The sequence below is a fragment of the Syngnathus floridae genome, unplaced genomic scaffold (assembly GCF_059516105.1).
Source record: "Syngnathus floridae isolate MCC-2025c unplaced genomic scaffold, RoL_Sflo_1.0 HiC_scaffold_50, whole genome shotgun sequence".
NCBI classification, from domain to species: Eukaryota; Metazoa; Chordata; class Actinopteri; order Syngnathiformes; family Syngnathidae; genus Syngnathus; species Syngnathus floridae.
This window is the reverse complement of record NW_028284079.1, coordinates 293,189-313,829: the sequence shown is the minus strand read 5'-3', so window position 1 is coordinate 313,829 and position 20,641 is coordinate 293,189. Positions and strand designations below refer to the sequence as shown.

Below are 20,641 nucleotides of genomic sequence, written 5' to 3'. Positions count from 1 at the left end.
AGACAGACTTTTTTAATTTATTTAATGGGAAGAAGACTTATTTAGTTTAATTGATCTATTTTTGTTCCCTGGCAAAATTCGATTTGCTGCAATTCCAAATTTCCAAAGTGAATGAAGGAAAGAAGTCGTTTAAATTATGATTTTGTTTAAATACTAGGCATAGACACAAAATCTACGGCACAAAATGGGCAGACTTTACTTGTTTGAAGAGGACTGGTTACAAGACAGACTTTTCTGATTTATTTAATGGGAAGAAGACTTATTTAGTTTATTTAATCTATTTTTGTTCCCTGGCAAAATTGGATTTGCTGAAATTGTATTTTGCCAAATCTTGACTTGAGACCTGATAGGAAGTATTAAACGCTTAGTTAAATCAATACAAGTTGGTAATAAGAGCGAGTAATGTTGGTTGAACCGATGAATGAAGGTTGAAAGCAATTTAAATTATGACTTTGTATAAATACTAGATATCAACAGAACATCTACTGCGCGAAATGGGCAGAGTTTACTTGTTTGAGAAGGAGTGGCTTATTCAAAACTAAGATTTATTTAATCTGTTTGTTCCCAGGCAAAATTGGATGTGATGCAATTCCAAATTTCACCACATGATGGTGCCCAATTTTGACTTCATAGGACATATTAAACACTTAGCTTGTTATTATGTTCAAGGTAATCAGATTTGTTTATTATTCTAATGGCCTCTTCAAAACTATTCTGGATTACTACTTTGGATCTATTCTACATTACTTGGCAACAACATACTCTGTAACAGTTTAGGCAGTATAATCATATATGTTAACTTGAGAGTGCCCACACTCAATCTACTTATCGTGATGTGTTAAATCAATTACTGTTAGACATTATTTGTCTGATAATCTACCAAATCTTTGAATTGAAGAATTTGTGATTTAATTAATAGCTTGTTGTTATGTTAAGGGTAATCGTACTTGTATATAATTCTAATGGCCTTCTTTTGAAAACTATTCTGAATTACAACTTTGGATCTTATATTACTTTGCAACAATCTACTCTGTGACAGATTAGGCAGTATAATCACATATGTTAACTTCAGTGCCCACACTGTATTTATTTATGGTTATTTGTTAAATCAAGTACTGTTAGACATGAAATAGGAAGTGTTTAACATAAATGTTATGGCTACTCACCATTGTAGCTCGCTCCTGGTCAATGATACGAGCCTCTTCTTGCAGTGGAAAACTTGCAGCCAACAAACACCGTGGAACCTAAAGGAATGAAATTAAACATTAACATTTCGCCTCGACCAATTTTCACACGTACAACGCAACGCGGCTACACTTCTGCTATTACAAACGTAAATCTCCTTAAACACAATGAGTGTTACTTACCGTGTACGCTCTAGACGGTCCAGTTGCAAGCAGAAAATAAAGATATTTCTGTTGATAATCGTCGCTGCTCAGCGGCTCACGGCCATCGCGCCAACAGATTTGAATTTTGGCGGAGGTTCGGGCAATTACGTCATATCCGCGGCACATGACTGCGACGTAATACCCGCTTATCTGAAACGGCAGTTAAAAGTAGAGTTACATCAAGTTTTCTTGGAACCTAAACGAATGAAAGAAAACTATCATTTGGCCACAACCAAGATTCACAGATACAACACAACGTGCGGGGTTGAGGTTAAAGATTGAGTGAAGGGCCCTCGTTTTAAACTACTGTTTTGAAAAGGAGTGGAAACAAGTAAGACGTATTTAATTTATTTAATGGGAAGTAGTAAGACTTATTAAATTTATTTAATCTACTTTTCTTCCCAGGCAAAATTTGATGTGCTGCAATTCCAAATTTCCAAAGTGAATGAAGGAATGAAGTCCTTTAAATTATGATTTTGTATAAATACTAGGCATAAACACAAAATCGACGGCACAAAATGGGCAGACTTTACTTGTTTGAAAAGGACTGGTTACAAGACAGACTTTTTTAATTCATTTAATGGGAAGAAAACTTATTTAGTTTAATTGATCTATTTTTGTTCCCTGGCAAAATTCGATTTGCTGCAATTCCAAATTTCCAAAGTGAATGAAGGAAAGAAGTCGTTTAAATTATGATTTTGTTTAAATACTAGGCATAGACACAAAATCTACGGCACAAAATGGGCAGACTTTACTTGTTTGAAGAGGACTGGTTACAAGACAGACTTTTCTGATTTATTTAATGGGAAGAGGACTTATTTAGTTTATTTAATCTATTTTTGTTCCCTGGCAAAATTGGATTTGCTGAAATTGTATTTTGCCAAATCTTGACTTGAGACCTGATAGGAAGTATTAAACGCTTAGTTAAATCAATACAAGTTGGTAATAAGAGCGAGTAATGTTGGTTGAACCGATGAATGAAGGTTGAAAGCAATTTAAATTATGACTTTGTATAAATACTAGATATCAACAGAACATCTACTGCGCGAAATGGGCAGAGTTTACTTGTTTGAGAAGGAGTGGCTTATTCAAAACTAAGATTTATTTAATCTGTTTGTTCCCAGGCAAAATTGGATGTGATGCAATTCCAAATTTCACCACATGATGGTGCCCAATTTTGACTTCATAGGACATATTAAACACTTAGCTTGTTATTATGTTCAAGGTAATCAGATTTGTTTATTATTCTAATGGCCTCTTCAAAACTATTCTGGATTACTACTTTGGATCTATTCTACATTACTTGGCAACAACATACTCTGTAACAGTTTAGGCAGTATAATCATATATGTTAACTTGAGAGTGCCCACACTCAATCTACTTATCGTGATGTGTTAAATCAATTACTGTTAGACATTATTTGTCTGATAATCTACCAAATCTTTGAATTGAAGAATTTGTGATTTAATTAATAGCTTGTTGTTATGTTAAGGGTAATCGTACTTGTATATAATTCTAATGGCCTTCTTTTGAAAACTATTCTGAATTACAACTTTGGATCTTATATTACTTTGCAACAATCTACTCTGTGACAGATTAGGCAGTATAATCACATATGTTAACTTCAGTGCCCACACTGTATTTATTTATGGTTATTTGTTAAATCAAGTACTGTTAGACATGAAATAGGAAGTGTTTAACATAAATGTTATGGCTACTCACCATTGTAGCTCGCTCCTGGTCAATGATACGAGCCTCTTCTTGCAGTGGAAAACTTGCAGCCAACAAACACCGTGGAACCTAAAGGAATGAAATTAAACATTAACATTTCGCCTCGACCAATTTTCACACGTACAACGCAACGCGGCTACACTTCTGCTATTACAAACGTAAATCTCCTTAAACACAATGAGTGTTACTTACCGTGTACGCTCTAGACGGTCCAGTTGCAAGCAGAAAATAAAGATATTTCTGTTGATAATCGTCGCTGCTCAGCGGCTCACGGCCATCGCGCCAACAGATTTGAATTTTGGCGGAGGTTCGGGCAATTACGTCATATCCGCGGCACATGACTGCGACGTAATACCCGCTTATCTGAAACGGCAGTTAAAAGTAGAGTTACATCAAGTTTTCTTGGAACCTAAACGAATGAAAGAAAACTATCATTTGGCCACAACCAAGATTCACAGATACAACACAACGTGCGGGGTTGAGGTTAAAGATTGAGTGAAGGGCCCTCGTTTTAAACTACTGTTTTGAAAAGGAGTGGAAACAAGTAAGACGTATTTAATTTATTTAATGGGAAGTAGTAAGACTTATTAAATTTATTTAATCTACTTTTCTTCCCAGGCAAAATTTGATGTGCTGCAATTCCAAATTTCCAAAGTGAATGAAGGAATGAAGTCCTTTAAATTATGATTTTGTATAAATACTAGGCATAAACACAAAATCGACGGCACAAAATGGGCAGACTTTACTTGTTTGAAAAGGACTGGTTACAAGACAGACTTTTTTAATTCATTTAATGGGAAGAAAACTTATTTAGTTTAATTGATCTATTTTTGTTCCCTGGCAAAATTCGATTTGCTGCAATTCCAAATTTCCAAAGTGAATGAAGGAAAGAAGTCGTTTAAATTATGATTTTGTTTAAATACTAGGCATAGACACAAAATCTACGGCACAAAATGGGCAGACTTTACTTGTTTGAAGAGGACTGGTTACAAGACAGACTTTTCTGATTTATTTAATGGGAAGAGGACTTATTTAGTTTATTTAATCTATTTTTGTTCCCTGGCAAAATTGGATTTGCTGAAATTGTATTTTGCCAAATCTTGACTTGAGACCTGATAGGAAGTATTAAACGCTTAGTTAAATCAATACAAGTTGGTAATAAGAGCGAGTAATGTTGGTTGAACCGATGAATGAAGGTTGAAAGCAATTTAAATTATGACTTTGTATAAATACTAGATATCAACAGAACATCTACTGCGCGAAATGGGCAGAGTTTACTTGTTTGAGAAGGAGTGGCTTATTCAAAACTAAGATTTATTTAATCTGTTTGTTCCCAGGCAAAATTGGATGTGATGCAATTCCAAATTTCACCACATGATGGTGCCCAATTTTGACTTCATAGGACATATTAAACACTTAGCTTGTTATTATGTTCAAGGTAATCAGATTTGTTTATTATTCTAATGGCCTCTTCAAAACTATTCTGGATTACTACTTTGGATCTATTCTACATTACTTGGCAACAACATACTCTGTAACAGATTAGGCAGTATAATCATATATGTTAACTTGAGAGTGCCCACACTCAATCTACTTATCGTGATGTGTTAAATCAATTACTGTTAGACATTATTTGTCTGATAATCTACCAAATCTTTGAATTGAAGAATTTGTGATTTAATTAATAGCTTGTTGTTATGTTAAGGGTAATCGTACTTGTATATAATTCTAATGGCCTTCTTTTGAAAACTATTCTGAATTACAACTTTGGATCTTATATTACTTTGCAACAATCTACTCTGTGACAGATTAGGCAGTATAATCACATATGTTAACTTCAGTGCCCACACTGTATTTATTTATGGTTATTTGTTAAATCAAGTACTGTTAGACATGAAATAGGAAGTGTTTAATATAAATGTTATGGCTACTCACCATTGTAGCTCGCTCCTGGTCAATGATACGAGCCTCTTCTTGCAGTGGAAAACTTGCAGCCAACAAACACCGTGGAACCTAAAGGAATGAAATTAAACATTAACATTTCGCCTCGACCAATTTTCACACGTACAACGCAACGCGGCTACACTTCTGCTATTACAAACGTAAATCTCCTTAAACACAATGAGTGTTACTTACCGTGTACGCTCTAGACGGTCCAGTTGCAAGCAGAAAATAAAGATATTTCTGTTGATAATCGTCGCTGCTCAGCGGCTCACGGCCATCGCGCCAACAGATTTGAATTTTGGCGGAGGTTCGGGCAATTACGTCATATCCGCGGCACATGACTGCGACGTAATACCCGCTTATCTGAAACGGCAGTTAAAAGTAGAGTTACATCAAGTTTTCTTGGAACCTAAACGAATGAAAGAAAACTATCATTTGGCCACAACCAAGATTCACAGATACAACACAACGTGCGGGGTTGAGGTTAAAGATTGAGTGAAGGGCCCTCGTTTTAAACTACTGTTTTGAAAAGGAGTGGAAACAAGTAAGACGTATTTAATTTATTTAATGGGAAGTAGTAAGACTTATTAAATTTATTTAATCTACTTTTCTTCCCAGGCAAAATTTGATGTGCTGCAATTCCAAATTTCCAAAGTGAATGAAGGAATGAAGTCCTTTAAATTATGATTTTGTATAAATACTAGGCATAAAGACAAAATCGACGGCACAAAATGGGCAGACTTTACTTGTTTGAAAAGGACTGGTTACAAGACAGACTTTTTTAATTCATTTAATGGGAAGAAAACGTATTTAGTTTAATTGATCTATTTTTGTTCCCTGGCAAAATTCGATTTGCTGCAATTCCAAATTTCCAAAGTGAATGAAGGAAAGAAGTCGTTTAAATTATGATTTTGTTTAAATACTAGGCATAGACACAAAATCTACGGCACAAAATGGGCAGACTTTACTTGTTTGAAGAGGACTGGTTACAAGACAGACTTTTCTGATTTATTAAATGGGAAGAGGACTTATTTAGTTTATTTAATCTATTTTTGTTCCCTGGCAAAATTGGATTTGCTGAAATTGTATTTTGCCAAATCTCGATTTGAGACCTGATAGGAAGTATTAAACGCTTAGTTAAATCAATACAAGTTGGTAATAAGAGCGAGTAATGTTGGTTGAACCGATGAATGAAGGTTGAAAGCAATTTAAATTATGACTTTGTATAAATACTAGATATTAACAGAACATCTACTGCGCAAAATGGGCAGAGTTTACTTGTTTGAGAAGGAGTGGCTTATTCAAAACTAAGATTTATTTAATCTGTTTGTTCCCAGGCAAAATTGGATGTGATGCAATTCCAAATCTATCTGAAACGGCAGTTAAAAGTAGAGTTACATAGTTTTCTTTTTTAATCAACACAATCATTTACAACCGTTGACCAGAAAGAATCGTCGAAATTCGACGTCCCCCACAAACGCCACGCTCACTCGCTTTTCAGGGCAACAAAAGTACTTCTTTTTAAAAACGATGAGTTGTACTTACCGTGTACGCTCTGGACGGTCCAGTTGCAAGCAGAAAATAAAAATATTTCTCTTGTTAGTCGTATGTTACCATCCGCTGTGTCTTTGTCAACATCGCCGCCATTTTCCTACTTCCTGCTGCGAGCCACGCCCACGGATTTAAATTTGGGCGGAAGCTCTTTCCATTGGCGTCGTTTTCGCGTATAGCAAATCCGATTGGTTGGGAAGGGGGCACGGTTATGCAGCCGAGGGGTCCTGTGATCGGTGGGATGTAAAGTAGGCGTCGACGTCACGTCCGCGTCACGTGACCACGACGTGGCAGACGATATAGCAACCGCTGTTTTGTTTAGTAGATTTACAGTTGTTATGCATTGGCATAATGGTGTGCACTCAAAATAGATTTAAATAAATTAAATATTTCTTCTGCCCACTCCCTTTTAAACAAGTTAACTCTGCCCACGTCCATTGACGTCTTGTCTGCGTCACGTGACCACGACGTAGCGACGTCATGTAGTAACCGCTGTTTTGATCAGTAGACTTACAGTTATTATGCGTTGACATAATGGCGCACTGGTTAGCATGGCCACCTCTTAAGCATGATGTTGCGGGTTCGACGCCTGATCAATGTTAGCATGGAGTGAGCTTAAGTGCATGGCGCTGAAGATTTGAATCTTTGAAATGCGCTGAGGTCTGACATATCAGGCAGAATGGTTTGCCATCACGTTCAACAAAAAATAGAAACTTTCCCACTCTGATTAAAACGTCCTGTGTTCATCTACGTATTTTCGTTTTGCTGTGCATCTTTTCCCTGCCATTTCAAGAGCCCAATTGACACTCATAGTTTAAAGAAATGTGTTTGCCCATCCTACTTTGTGGAATTTCACCACATGCGCTTTTGACCAAAATACCAAATTGAACTCAAGTGAAGCCAACACGCACAACCCCCCCCCCCCCCCCCCCCACACACACACACACACACAAATGTTGATATGAACATAAAAGAGCCGCATGCGGTTCGGGAGTTGCGGCTTGGCCAAACCTGTACTATACAACTTTATTTGTATAAAATTTTCACAACAGCTGTCACACAAACAAAGCGGGAAAAACCGAAGACGTGCGTGTTCCGCCCACGCTGGATTTATTTGCACCTTTGAAAAGACACCGTATTGCCGCAGATGTGGCAAAGAGTACTTTTGGGCATCTGAGACGGAAGGATGTCCAAAGCATCACGTCACCTGCTCTGGTAGGCATGGTGGTGGGACGTTGAGGTCAACCGCTTTGGGGTTGGCTGAATCTTTGATCGCAGGATGCCACACACTTGAAGACAGAAGCAGAAAAGCAGAGCTAAATGCAAAATGTACTCACCGGTGACTCCAATTTTTTTCCCCCCTGAAGAAACAGCTGGACGGGTGGCCCCGGCTGGCCAGTGGGACTCTTGTTATTCTGACCCTTTTTAGTGCGCGTTTGGGGCAACAACCGTTTTTTGTGGCGCTCTCTTCTGGTTCAAAAGTGCCCTGCATGTGAATTTGCTTTTCCTGCCTTCTGATTGGATGAGCGCCGGTGTGACGCGGTGCCTCTGTCACCGTGGCGGGGGGTATACGTTGGCATCGGAGCGTCTGCCAACGTCTGAGACCGGCTGGCAGTGTATCGGAGGTGTCGAGTGCGGTGCCGCTGGAGCTCACTCACCAGCTGGTGTTAGGGCCACAGAATGAAGGCCAAGGAGAAGAATAGAAAGAGAAACAGAAACTTCTCCTCCAATTGTTTGATTTGTCTCTTCTGAGCTTCGATGAATTCTTTCAGCTCTTTGTTCCTCTAGGACGGACAAATGGAAAGTGGCATTCAAAAGCCAGTAAGCGTGCAAGTAAGTGCCGGGCTGGCTTTGGGCCCTTACCTGTTGCGCGCTGTGCAGCAGATCCATTCTCTCTTGGAGGATGCAAGCGTCGCGCTCCCTCAACTCGCACATCAGGGCTCGCTTCCATTGGTCCACGGCGCTCCTAAGCTCTTCTCTCTGATCCGCCGTCAGCACGTCATTCACGCCAGCGTGGCTGGCTTTTTCGCCGTCCGTGGCGGGGCAGTCCCGCTGCGGTAGCGCCTCGTACAACATGGCCTCCAGCTCCAGGATCCTCTGGGCCGCAATCCTCGTCCATCAGTGGTCCGGCGGGAGATTTGAGGGCGGCTTACCTTATGAGCCTGGTCCATGGAACACTTCCTGAAGTCCAACTCTTCATCCAGGTAGCCCTTCTGCTTGCAGAACATATCCTAGCACAGCTCAAGGTCAGAATTGTTGGGGCACATTGCCGGAGTTCCCCTTGGCTGATGTCGCGTGTCTGTCTACCTTCTCACTTTCAATGTCCAACATCTTCTGTTGAAGTGCTGACTTGGTCACTTTGATGTATTCTAACCACTGAGGAAAGGCTGCTGTCACATAAGCAGAATGCGAGAGCGTGCGTGGACGTGCGCGTTACCTTCTCGGCTAGGGTGAGAAGGGTCCTGGCGTGAATCACGACCACCTGCTCCTCGTTGGTGAGATTCTGCAAGAGCCCAAAGGCACAGCGTCAACAAGCTTCTTTCAGCGCAAAGCCTTCCAAAAGTCACATTTGAGCCGCCGAGTCTCGTGGAGTGCGAACATAAGGAGTTCGACATACACTTACGGCGTTATAGCCCAGGATGTCCAGCTTCTTCATCAGATCACTGATGACGATGTCCGGGGGAAAGGCGCAAGGAGCAATGTAAGGTGTTCTGGGACCTCGGGTTAAGGTTAGGGTTGCGAGGGACGCCTTACGTACGCTCACGCCCTCGGCCTCGCAGTAGATCTGCAAAGGGCTGAGGCCGTCTGGGAAACGGACTTGCAGAAACTTCAAGACGGGGGAGCGCCACTCCCTCTCCTGAAAGGCAGAGGCATGCATCCGTCCGTCCGTCCGTCCGTCCGTCCGTCCGTCCGTCCGTCACATCTCTGGCCTCAACACGCTTGTGCGAGTCTTCCCACCTCCAGCTCCAGGATGCGGAACTCAAGCAGTTCGTTTTGGTCTCGGATATCCTGGATGTGCTCTTTCAGACGCGCTTCTTCCGCCTCCATCCGCCTGACCTGAAAAGACAGTCAGACCTCATCTGCGGGGCTTCCCGACGGGTGTGACGCCAAGCGACTCCGCCCAGCGCCTTTCTTTCCGTCACCTTTTCGGCCAACTGCTGATTGCTCTGACGCAGCAGCTGCTTCTCCTCCACCCACTTGACATTCTAGAAGAGACAAACGCGTGGACAGCTTTGGAATGTTGTGTCATTTTCATCCACAAATTCTTTGGTTGACTGGAAAATGACATTTGCTTTTCTCCGCATTTTCCCAGCCACGTTCGGGGGGGGGGGGGGGGGGGGTTGGTCCAGTAATGCCAGACGAATGAGTGACTGAAGAATGTAGCTATTTTGTCTGAGAAAAAGGTGTGCTCATTGATGAGCTTACCTGTCCTTGTTGCTTCAGCGCTGACTCCAGATCTGCTACTCTGCTTTGATAGTGACCCATTTCTACCATCAGCTTTTCTCTGGTCTGAAAGGAGGAGGAGGGAGGCTCCTCCTCCTCCTTTCAGACCAGAGAACACCCGAGGCTGGGTGAGAACGGGGAGGCTGCGACCCGGCCGGGGGTTGCGGAAAGGGGCGCCACCTTGATCTCCTTCTCGGCGTCGTAGTCCCCTTCGCTGGTCTGGGCTAGCAGAGCGTAGGCTCGTTGCAGCGCTTGATATTCTTGCGTCAGCTGGCGGTAGCGAAGCTCCGCCTCTTCATGCACACACCAATGCAACACAGCACTAGTACCAGAATCAGTCAGACCGGCGACAAAGCACCCGCGACGCAAAGACGAGTCCGATTCCAGGCTGAAGAGGAATGTTTGGTGCCAATACGCTGGCAGAAATGGCGGGCTACCTCTTCGGGTTCCGTGTCGGGGGTTCTGTCGGTGTGAAAAGACAAGGACGATCCGTCCGAGTCCACCAACACGTCTTCGTCGTAGCCGTAAAATGTTTCGATGACCTGCGGGCGCGGAAGCAAACATCTCTCTGAACAAACTGAAGCGACACCTCACGATGAATCGACGAGAGGAACGATAGCGAGAAAAAGGCCATTTCATCTTGCGCAACACCAAGCAGCCGCAAACAAACAGACTCACCTTGCAGGACCTCACGCTTTGTTCCTCCTCAGAGATTCTCGACGTCGGTATCGTAGCAGCAAATCTCTCTCCTGTCGACACAAATAATCCGCCTTTGAGATTCTTTGGATGCAAAGGGAACGAATGGCTCCGGCGCAGAAACAAACGCGACTCACAATGACATTTCTGACATGAGCTCCTGTCTCCAGAGCCTGAAAAACACGTCACCGGCGATGATTGGAGGGACGCTCGTCTTTTCCAAAAGTGACAACTACAGGGTGTGTCAGGGTTTTCCAGATTATCTTTATCGTATCATTATGTTGCTTTGACTTTGACTGCAACCTGTAATAAATAATATTATTTATCCCTTATTTATCCCTATCGCTTATCCCTTCCTACACAAAGTCGTAAAACACCCCTTGCTATGTTTTGACTAGAGGTCAAGGGCTTCCTCTATTCAATCCACTCTTACACCCACCCTGTTTCTCTTAATTAAAATGCTCGTGCAGGAGCCGAGAGTCAGACTTCATTCGTACAACGGATGGACTCTCCACCTGCAGGTGTCCAAAAGAACTTACTTGTCTCCCGTGTGGTTCTTGCAAAATAAGTTGGAGCGAGCGCAACTCTAACAGGGTGCATTTTGCCACTAGCTGCCTACGGACAATGACGTCGCGCTCGCGGCTCATGGTTGACGGGCTGAGCAGCCGGGCAAGTCCGTCGTTTTCAGCGCACAGCGAGTGGCAAAGGCGCTGACAAAACGGGAGCTTTGAGCTGCTGAAAACGGCAAAACAAGTCTAAAGCGTGTTCAAACGCGTGCGCACAATGCTCCTGCTTGAAAGGTCGGAATTTAAGGGGCCAATTTTTTGGATGGCGGCCGCCGGCCAAGCTTTGGACGGAAAAGGTTTCCTGGCGACAGCGAGCGAGCGCGGCGCTGCCGTACGTGCACCGAGTCGCCTGCCTGAAGACCTTGGACAAGTCGTCGATGATGTGCCGCTGCTCCACAACTTGAAGGAACTCCATTTCACCGTCCTGCTGGCCGCAACCGCGGTCCAGGTCATTGAGCGAACTAGGCCTTCTCTGTGGAACACAAATGCAGTGGACTCTGTTGGCACGCCGCCGTTGTCCGCGTCGACTTACCAAGCTTGCCATCTCCTCGTTCTCCTGGGTGACAAAGCGCACTTTGTTTTCAAGGCGGCACAGCACCAGCGAGAGTTCTTCATTCTTCCTGCTCAGGCGTTTGTTTTTGTACAGGAGTGGCAGAAACTGGCTTTCTGTTTCTCTCAGTCGCTTTAGCTGCAAGCATGAAGTGCGGGATGTGAAAGACGCACAACACGCGGGCCAGAACGTATCCATTCCTTTTGCATCGGTTTGAACGGAATCGTGGCTTTGGCTCCCAATAAAAGACATCTACCAGGCAACCGACTCGCCGCGCCGCTCAACTAATAAGCAAGCGCAATGGGTGCCTCGCTGGATGGCGCGCATCAAACGTAGCGCAAACCTTCAAGCGTGCCGTCAATAAATTACCAGTTCATTGCGCTCTTCAGAAAGCAGGGCGTTTCGATCCTCCAGTTTCCTGATGACTGCGCTGAGCTCAGCGATTTTCAGATGAAACCGTCGCGTGTCCCGATCCTCCTGAGACTGAAAACGCCCCGCAACACACACACACAAGCACTCGTTCAAAGTTCAAAACTGTTTTTGTGCTACCTTCCTCCAGCAACGAACTAAGTCATGCGTACTGCAAGTGTGTGATGAGGTGGCTTACGCAATGAAGAGGATTGCTAGTAGCGGCGTTGACCCCACTTCCAGGGTAGTTTAGGCCCGCCCTTTGGGAATCCCTCAGGGCAGCGATCTGCTGCTCGGCAGCCTGAGTCTGCAGCTGAAGGCGGTGGACATGGCCGGCCCCAGGGCTTCATCCAAAACACTAACCGCTCTGTCTTTCAGCTTGATCTCATCCGTCTGGATGTACAAACGGGGAGCGCTCAGGCAGGCGGGCAAACTCATTTGCCAGAATTGTGACAAAAACAAAGAGAGCAACCGGCCAATTTTTTTCTTGAATCGACTAGAACACCTTTGCTGTGACAAAAGCGAAGCGAGCAACCGGACATTTTCTTCTTGTGAAATAGAATAGAATAGAATGCCTTAGGTGTCATTGCACTGCAGGTATACAACGAAATTGGGAACATAGCCACGCACCGCGCATCTGATCAGTCCTACCAGTCGGCGGATCTCCCTCTCGCAGTCTCTCTTGGTTCGGCTCAGCTCCTCCCGATGCTGGTGATGAGCCGATCGGAGCTCGGCCGCTCGGGACTGCCAGGCCTGCTGGGCCGCTGCCAGGGCTTCTTCCGCGCTCCTGGTGGAGGCGACGCCGCTCGGTCTCCCGACACCGCCGCGTCTCCTCCACCTCCGCCAGCAAAGCGCCCCCCCTCCTCACCTGAGCAGACATTGCGCCACACCGGGCCGTTGAGACCGCAACGGAGCGCCGCGACGCTTACTGGGGACAAGCTACACAATACGGTAGCGGCCGCATCGAAGCCCGACGTGGCGTGCGGATAGTCAGACACGGATAGAGCGGATCACCTTGTCCATGGAGCCGTCCCTCAGGCTGAGGACCAAGGCATTCAGTCGCTGGATCTCTCCATCTTTGATTTTGATCACTCTCATCAGCTCCATTTCATGCTGCCGCAGTAATGTCTCCCTGGTAATGGCTAACTCTTTCTGCTTCTCCTCATGGAGTTTGCTTTTGAGTTCCGTCATGGCGGCGGTGGCACGGTGGTGCTCCGCCCGCAGGTCCTGACTTCTCTCTCTCTCCAGACAGCTGACCTGACATGACTTAGACTTAGACTTAGACAAACTTTATTGTCATCTTGTCTGCACATGGTGCATACAAAACGAAATTCCATTGCATACGTCTTACAACAAAGTAGTGATATTGCAGTTGAATAGAAGTAACATATCCTATGAAAATATATATATATACATATACTATATATATATATATATATATATATATATTAAAAATAAGTATAAAGTGCAGCAGTGATAATTATGCAATAGTGCAAGTAGGCAAAACAGTATTCAAGAGTGTGCAGAGGAATGCTAAACCATGTATTAAACTTCTATTTAAAGGGTTTATACAAGTTCAGTAAAGTTGGTAGTGCGAGATAGTGCAAGATAGAGGTCCGTAGTGTCATAAAGTACAGTTCTGTGAATGTGTGATGCAGAGTTCAGTTTAGAGCTCAACAGTTCTAGTGTTCAACAGTCTGATGACAGCAGGGAAAAAGCTGTTGCAGAACCTGGTGGACCTGCAGCGGATGCTGCAAACCTCTTCCCAGAGGGCAGCAGGGAGAACAGTCCATGGTGGGGGTGTGATGGGTCATTGATGATGTTACGGGCACGGGACATGCAGCGCTGAGATGAAATGTCCTGAATGGAGGGAAGAGGAGCCCCTATGATCCTCTCTGCTGTCCTCACCACTCTCCTCACGTTCTTCCAATCGGAGGCGGTGCAGCCTCCACACCATACAGAGAGACAGCTTGTCAGAATGCTCTCTATGGTGCTCCTGTAGAACGTCCTCATGATGGGTGGGGGCAGGTGGGCTCTCCTCATCCTCCGCAGGAAGTACAAGCGCTTCTGTGCCCTCTTGACCAGTGCCGTAGTGTTCATAGTCCAGGTGAGGTCTTCTGTGATGTGGACCCCCAGGAATTTGGTGGTGCTGACCACCTCCACAGCTGAGCTGTTGATGATCAGTGGAGCGTGGTGAGGCTGTTTTTTCCTGAAGTCGACGACGATCTCCTTCATCTTCTCCTCATTCAGGATCAGGCTGTTTTCTCTGCACCAGCCCACCAGCTGCTCCACCTCCTCTCTGTAGTCCAGGTCGTTGTTGTCTCTGATGAGCCCCACCACCGTTGTGTCGTCTGCTGACTTCACGATGTGATTGGTGGTGAACCTGAGGACGCAGTCGTGTGTCATCAGGGTGAACAGCAGGGGGCTCAGGACGCAGCCCTGAGGGGAGCCTGTGCTGAGGGTGATGACATCAGAGGTGTTCTGTCCGACCCGGACTGACTGAGGTCTGTTGGTGAGGAAGTCTAGCAGCCAGTTGCGAAGGGGGGTGTTGAAGCCCAGGTGTTCCAATTTTCCTACCAGATGCTGTGGGATGATGGTGTTAAACGCTGAGCTGAAGTCCAGGAACAGCATCCGCACATGGGTGTTCTTCTCCTCCAGGTGAGCCAGGCTCAGGTGAAGAACGGAGGAGATGGCGTCCTGAGTGGAGCGGTTTTGCCGGTCGGCAAACTGGAACGGGTCAAATAATAGGGGGAGTCTGGAAACGATGTGACCTTTAAGCAGCCTTTCGAAGCACTTCATCATAACCGGAGTCAGTGCAACAGGCCGGTAATCATTAAATGAGGTGATTTGAGGTTTCTTCGGCACCGGAATGATGGAGGCAGTCTTAAAGCACGCCGGCACTGTGGCTTGGCCCAGCGAGGTGTTAAAAATGTCTGTGATGACCCCAGCCAGATGACTTGCACATTCCCTGAACACACGCCCAGGAATGTTGTCGGGGCCAGGGGCCTTACAGGGGTTGACTCTCCTCAGGGTCTTCAACACATCGGCGGAGTCAAGGCAGAGTACCTCCTCTTTCTGATGGGGGACAGTTTTAACTGCTGGAGTGCCGTTTAGTGCCTCGAACCTCCCAAAGAAGTTATTTAGACCATTTAGAAAGTCAGCATCAACTACACCCACCGGGGGGGGGGGGGGGGGGGGAGGGTGAGTTGTAGTCTGTAATCGCCCGTATGCCTTGCCACATACTCCTGATGTTTTTGACGTCGTGGAAACGATCCTGAAATTTTCGACTGTGGTCTCGCTTCGCTATCCTGATGGCACGGTTCAAGTTGGCTCTCGCTGTCCTCAGTGTCTCCTTGTCGCCAGACTTGAAGGCAGAGTTCCGCGCTCGTAGCGTTTGACGTACCTCCTCAGTCATCCAGGGTCGTTGGTTGCCCCGGGTGATGATATTCTTAGTGGTGCTGACGTCCTCGGTGCATTTGTTGATGTAGGCTGACACAGTCATGGCACACGCATGTCTAATCTACATCGGGAAATCTGGGAGGGAGGGAGGGAGGCAGGCAGGGAGGCAGGCAGGGAGGCAGGCAGTGTCTGTCTGTTGAGGTTTTCACCTTGTTCTTCTCCTGCTGAAGTTCTAACTGGACGTCCATCAGTTTGGTTCTCAGCTCGTCATTGGCGGCCTGAAGGGCGTCCGTTCGCTCCGCCTTGGCCCGCCCTGCCGGAGCTCGTTTGGACATCTCTTACTCGAGTCTCGCCCGGTCGTCAGTCAGAGATCACAACATTTGTACCTGGAGAGCACAAACGCAGCGCTGTTTTCCACTGGCTTCGAACTCAACTTCAATCGGTACCGTAACTTACAACATCATAAACATAGAACTAGCTTGACTTATTCATTGAATAAATGCATTTGGTTCTTCAAAACTGCATCACGCAACATAGCGTGACCGAGACGGCCGTTATCCACCTGCGTGAAGTTATTTGGTGAAATGAATGAGATGTTTAAGACACCATCGTTCTGTCTCTCTGTAGATGAAGGGAAATAATCGATTGCTGAAGGTCCAAAGGTGTTGTGATAAACAAATAAACATATTAGTGATTAGTGACATATTTGTGATAAACATATTAGGCAGGATAATCACATATGTTAACTTGACTGCCCACACTGTATTTATTTATGGTTATTTGTTAAATCGAGTACTGTTAGACATGAAATAGGAAGTGTTTAACATAAATGGAAGACGAAAGGGGTACTCACCATTGTAGCTCCTGCTGGTCAATGATACGAGCCTCTTCTTGCAGTGGAAAACATACAGCCAACAAACACCGTGGAACCTAAAGGAATGAAATTAAACATTAACATTTAGCCTCAACCAACATTCACAGATACAACGCAACGCAAACTACACAAACGTAAATCTTTTTAAACACAATGAGTTGTACTTACCGTGTACGCTCTAGACGGTCCACTTGCAAGCAGAAAATAAAGATATTTCTGTTGATAATCGTCGTGTTTGTATCCGGTGTCTCGCTCAAGGCCATTGCGCCCACAGATTTGAATTTTGGCGAGAGTTCAGCCTATTGACGTCATTTCCGCGGTGTAATACCCGCATATCTGAAACGGCAAAGTTAAGAGTAGAGTTAAATAAAGTTTTTAGTCAACGCAATAATTTACAACCGTTGACCAGTCGAAATAATCGTCGAAATTTGGCGTCTGTGGCTGGAAGCAGACGCCGAGTTCGACGTTCCTCCCAAACGCCAAACTCCCTCGCTTTTCAGGGCTCAAAAAAAACAGTTGTAATTACCTTGTACGCTCTAGACGGTCAAGTTGCAAGCTGAAAACAAAAATATTTGCCTTGTTAGTCATCGTGTTACTAACCGCTGTGTCTTGTTTGCCAGAATTGCCGCTTTCCTACTTCCTGTTGCAAGCCACGCCCACGGAGTATAATTTTGCCGTGAGTTCCGCCTATTGACGTCATGTCCGCGTCACATGACTGCGACGTAATATTATCTAAAACTGTTTGTGCGGTATTGTGTTGTTCTGTGCGGTGTTGTGTTATTCTGTGCGGCGTCGTGTTGTTCTGTGCGGCGTCGTGTTGTTCAGTGCGACGTCGTGTTGTTCAGTGCGGCATGGTGTTGTTCAGTGCGGCATGGTGTTGTTCAGTGCGGCATGGTGTTGTTCAGTGCGGCATAATGTTGTTCAGTGCGGCATAATGTTGTTCAGTGCGGCATGGTGTTGTTCAGTGCGGCATGGTGTTGTTCAGTGCGGCATGGTGTTGTTCAGTGCGGCATAATGTTGTTCAGTGCGCCATAATGTTGTTCAGTGCGGCATGGTGTTGTTCAGTGCGGGATGGTGTTGTTCAGTGCAGGATGGTGTTGCTCAGTGCGGCATGGTGTTGTTCAATGCGGCATGGTGTTGTTCAGTGCGGGATGGTGTTGTTCAGTGCGGCATGGTGTTCAGTGCGGCACAATGTTGTTCAGTGCGGCATGGTGTTGTTCAGTGCGGCATGGTGTTGTTCAGTGCGGCATGGTGTTGTTCAGTGCGGCATGGTGTTGTTCAGTGCGGAATGGTGTTGTTCAGTGCGGCATGGTGTTGTTCAGTGCGGGATGGTGTTGTTCAATGCGGGATCGTGTTGTACAGTGCGGGGTGGTGTTGTTCAGTGCAGGATGGTGTTGTTCAGTGCGGCATGGTGTTGTTCAATGCGGCATGGTGTTGTTCAGTGCGGGATGGTGTTGTTCATTGCGGCATGGTGTTGTTCAGTGCGGCATGGTGTTGTTCAGTGCGGCATGGTGTTGTTCAGTGCGGCATGGTGTTGTTCAGTGCGGCATAATGTTGTTCAGTGCGGCATGGTGTTGTTCAGTGCGGGTAGGTGTTGTTCAGTGCAGGATGGTGTTGTTCAGTGCGGCATGGTGTTGTTCAGTGCAGCATAGTGTTGTTCAGTGCAGCATGGTGTTGTTCAGTGCGGCATGGTGTTGTTCAGTGCGGCATGGTGTTGTTCAATGCGGCATGGTGTTGTTCAATGCGGGATCGTGTTGTTCAGTGCGGGGTGGTGTTGTTCAGTGCAGGATGGTGTTGTTCAGTGCGGCATGGTGTTGTTCAATGCGGCATGGTGTTGTTCAGTGCTGGATGGTGTTGTTCATTGTGGCATGGTGTTGTTCAGTGCGGCATGGTGTTGTTCAGTGCGGCATGGTGTTGTTCAGTGCGGCATGGTGTTGTTCAGTGCGGCATGGTGTTCAGTGCGGGATGGTGTTGTTCAATGCGGGATGGTGTTGTACAGTGCGGGGTGGTGTTGTTCAGTGCAGGATGGTGTTGTTCAGTGCGGCATGGTGTTGTTCAATGCGGCATGGTGTTGTTCAGTGCGGGATGGTGTTGTTCATTGCGGCATGGTGTTGTTCAGTGCGGCATGGTGTTGTTCAGTGCGGCATGGTGTTGTTCAGTGCGGCATGGTGTTGTTCAGTGCGGCATAATGTTCAGTGCGGCATGGTGTTGTTCAGTGCGGGTAGGTGTTGTTCAGTGCAGGATGGGGTTGTTCAGTGCGGCATGGTGTTGTTCAATGCGGCATGGTGTTGTTCAGTGCGGAATGGTGTTGTTCAGTGCGGCATGGTGTTGTTCAGTGTGGCATGGTGTTCAGTGCGGCATGGTGTTGTTCAGTGCGGTATCGTGTTGTTTAGTGCGGTATCGTGTTGTTCAGTGCGGTATCGTGTTGTTCAGTGCAGTATCGTTGTGTTTTTCGTATTGTGTTGTGTTGTTCGTAATGTGTTGTGTTGTTCGTATTGTGTTGTGTTGTTCGTATTGTGTTGTGTTGTTCGTATTGTGTTGTGTGTTTCATATTGTGTTGTTCATATTGTGTTGAGTTGTTCGTATTGTGTTGTGTTGTTCGTATTGTGTTGCCTTTAACACTTAGCCTCTAACACTTAGCCTCTAACACTTAGCCTTTAGCACCTAGAAGGTAAATAAATAGGAAGGAAGGACTCACCGGTGACGTCTTCGCCCACGTCCAAGCGTTGTACTTTGTATTTTCATCCTTCTGACAGTGGAAAACATAGCCAACAAACACCGTGGAACCTAAACGAATGAAAGAAAACTATCATTTGGCCACAACAGACATTCACAGATACAACACAATGTGACGTGCGGGGTTGAGGTTAAAGGTTGAGTGAAGGGCCCTCGTTTTAAACTACTTTTTTGAAAAGGATTGGGAACAAGTAAGACGTATTTAATTTATTTAATGGGAAGTAGTAAGAGCTATTGAATTTAATCTATGTATTATATTCTATTGTATTGTATTCTGTTGTATTCTTTTGGATTGTATTCACACTAACCCCACTAAAACTTCAGCCCACAAAAACTCGCCTCTGGCGCCTAGCCTCTGGCTTTTAGCCTCTAACACTTAGCCTTTAACACTTAGCCTAGAAGGTGAATAAATAGGGTTAAAGGTTGAGTGAAGGGACCTCGTTTTAAACTACTTTTTTGAAAAGGAGTGGGAACAAGTAAGACGTATTTAATTTATTTAATGGGAACTAGTAAGACTTATTAAATTTATTTAATCTACTTTTCTTCCCAGGCAAAATTTGATGTGCTGCAATTCCAAATTTCCAAAGTGAATGAAGGAATGAAGTCCTTTAAATTATGATTTTGTATAAATACTAGGCATTAACACAAAATTGACGGCACAAAATGGGCAGACTTTACTTGTTTGAAAAGGACTGGTTACAAGACAGACTTTTTTAATTTATTTAATGGGAAGAAGACTTATTTAGTTTAATTGATCTATTTTTGTTCCCTGGCAAAATTCGATTTGCTGCAATTCCAAATTTCCAAAGTGAATGAAGGAAAGAAGTCGTTTAAATTATGATTTTGTTTAAATACTAGGCATAGACACAAAATCTACGGCACAAAATGGGCAGACTTTACTTGTTTGAAGAGGACTGGTTACAAGACAGACTTTTCTGATTTATTTAATGGGAAGAAGACTTATTTAGTTTATTTAATCTATTTTTGTTCCCTGGCAAAATTGGATTTGCTGAAATTGTATTTTGCCAAATCTTGACTTGAGACCTGATAGGAAGTATTAAACGCTTAGTTAAATCAATACAAGTTGGTAATAAGAGCGAGTAATGTTGGTTGAACCGATGAATGAAGGTTGAAAGCAATTTAAATTATGACTTTGTATAAATACTAGATATCAACAGAACATCTACTGCGCGAAATGGGCAGAGTTTACTTGTTTGAGAAGGAGTGGCTTATTCAAAACTAAGATTTATTTAATCTGTTTGTTCCCAGGCAAAATTGGATGTGATGCAATTCCAAATTTCACCACATGATGGTGCCCAATTTTGACTTCATAGGACATATTAAACACTTAGCT

At 44.7% G+C, this 20,641-nt stretch overlaps 1 protein-coding gene across 1 annotated transcript; it reads right to left on the bottom strand.

Annotated features, from left to right (window-relative positions):
- Positions 1-8,281: 8,281 nt before the first annotated feature.
- Positions 8,282-16,012, bottom strand: LOC148378374 (janus kinase and microtubule-interacting protein 3-like). The gene is made up of 13 exons (XM_088367944.1): positions 15,887-16,012; positions 13,296-13,535; positions 10,239-10,343; positions 10,041-10,124; positions 9,758-9,820; positions 9,573-9,671; positions 9,374-9,471; positions 9,238-9,292; positions 9,052-9,117; positions 8,922-8,990; positions 8,768-8,845; positions 8,478-8,711; positions 8,282-8,398 (listed from the first exon to the last, which is right to left on the bottom strand). The coding sequence occupies exons 1-13, from the start codon at positions 16,010-16,012 to the stop codon at positions 8,282-8,284; spliced, it is 1,434 nt and encodes a 477-aa protein (XP_088224070.1).
- Positions 16,013-20,641: the final 4,629 nt, after the last annotated feature.

Coding starts and splice junctions, on each gene's coding strand:
- LOC148378374 (XM_088367944.1), bottom strand. CDS start 16,012: ATGTCCAAACGAGCTCCGGCAGGGCGGGCCAAGGCGGAGCGAACGGAC. Junction 10,344..13,295: donor TGAGGGACGGCTCCATGGAC/AAGGTGATCCGC, acceptor GAAGAGGCGGAG/CTTCGCTACCGCCAGCTGAC. Junction 9,672..9,757: donor ATCAGCAGTTGGCCGAAAAG/GTGACGGAAAGA, acceptor CTGTCTTTTCAG/GTCAGGCGGATGGAGGCGGA.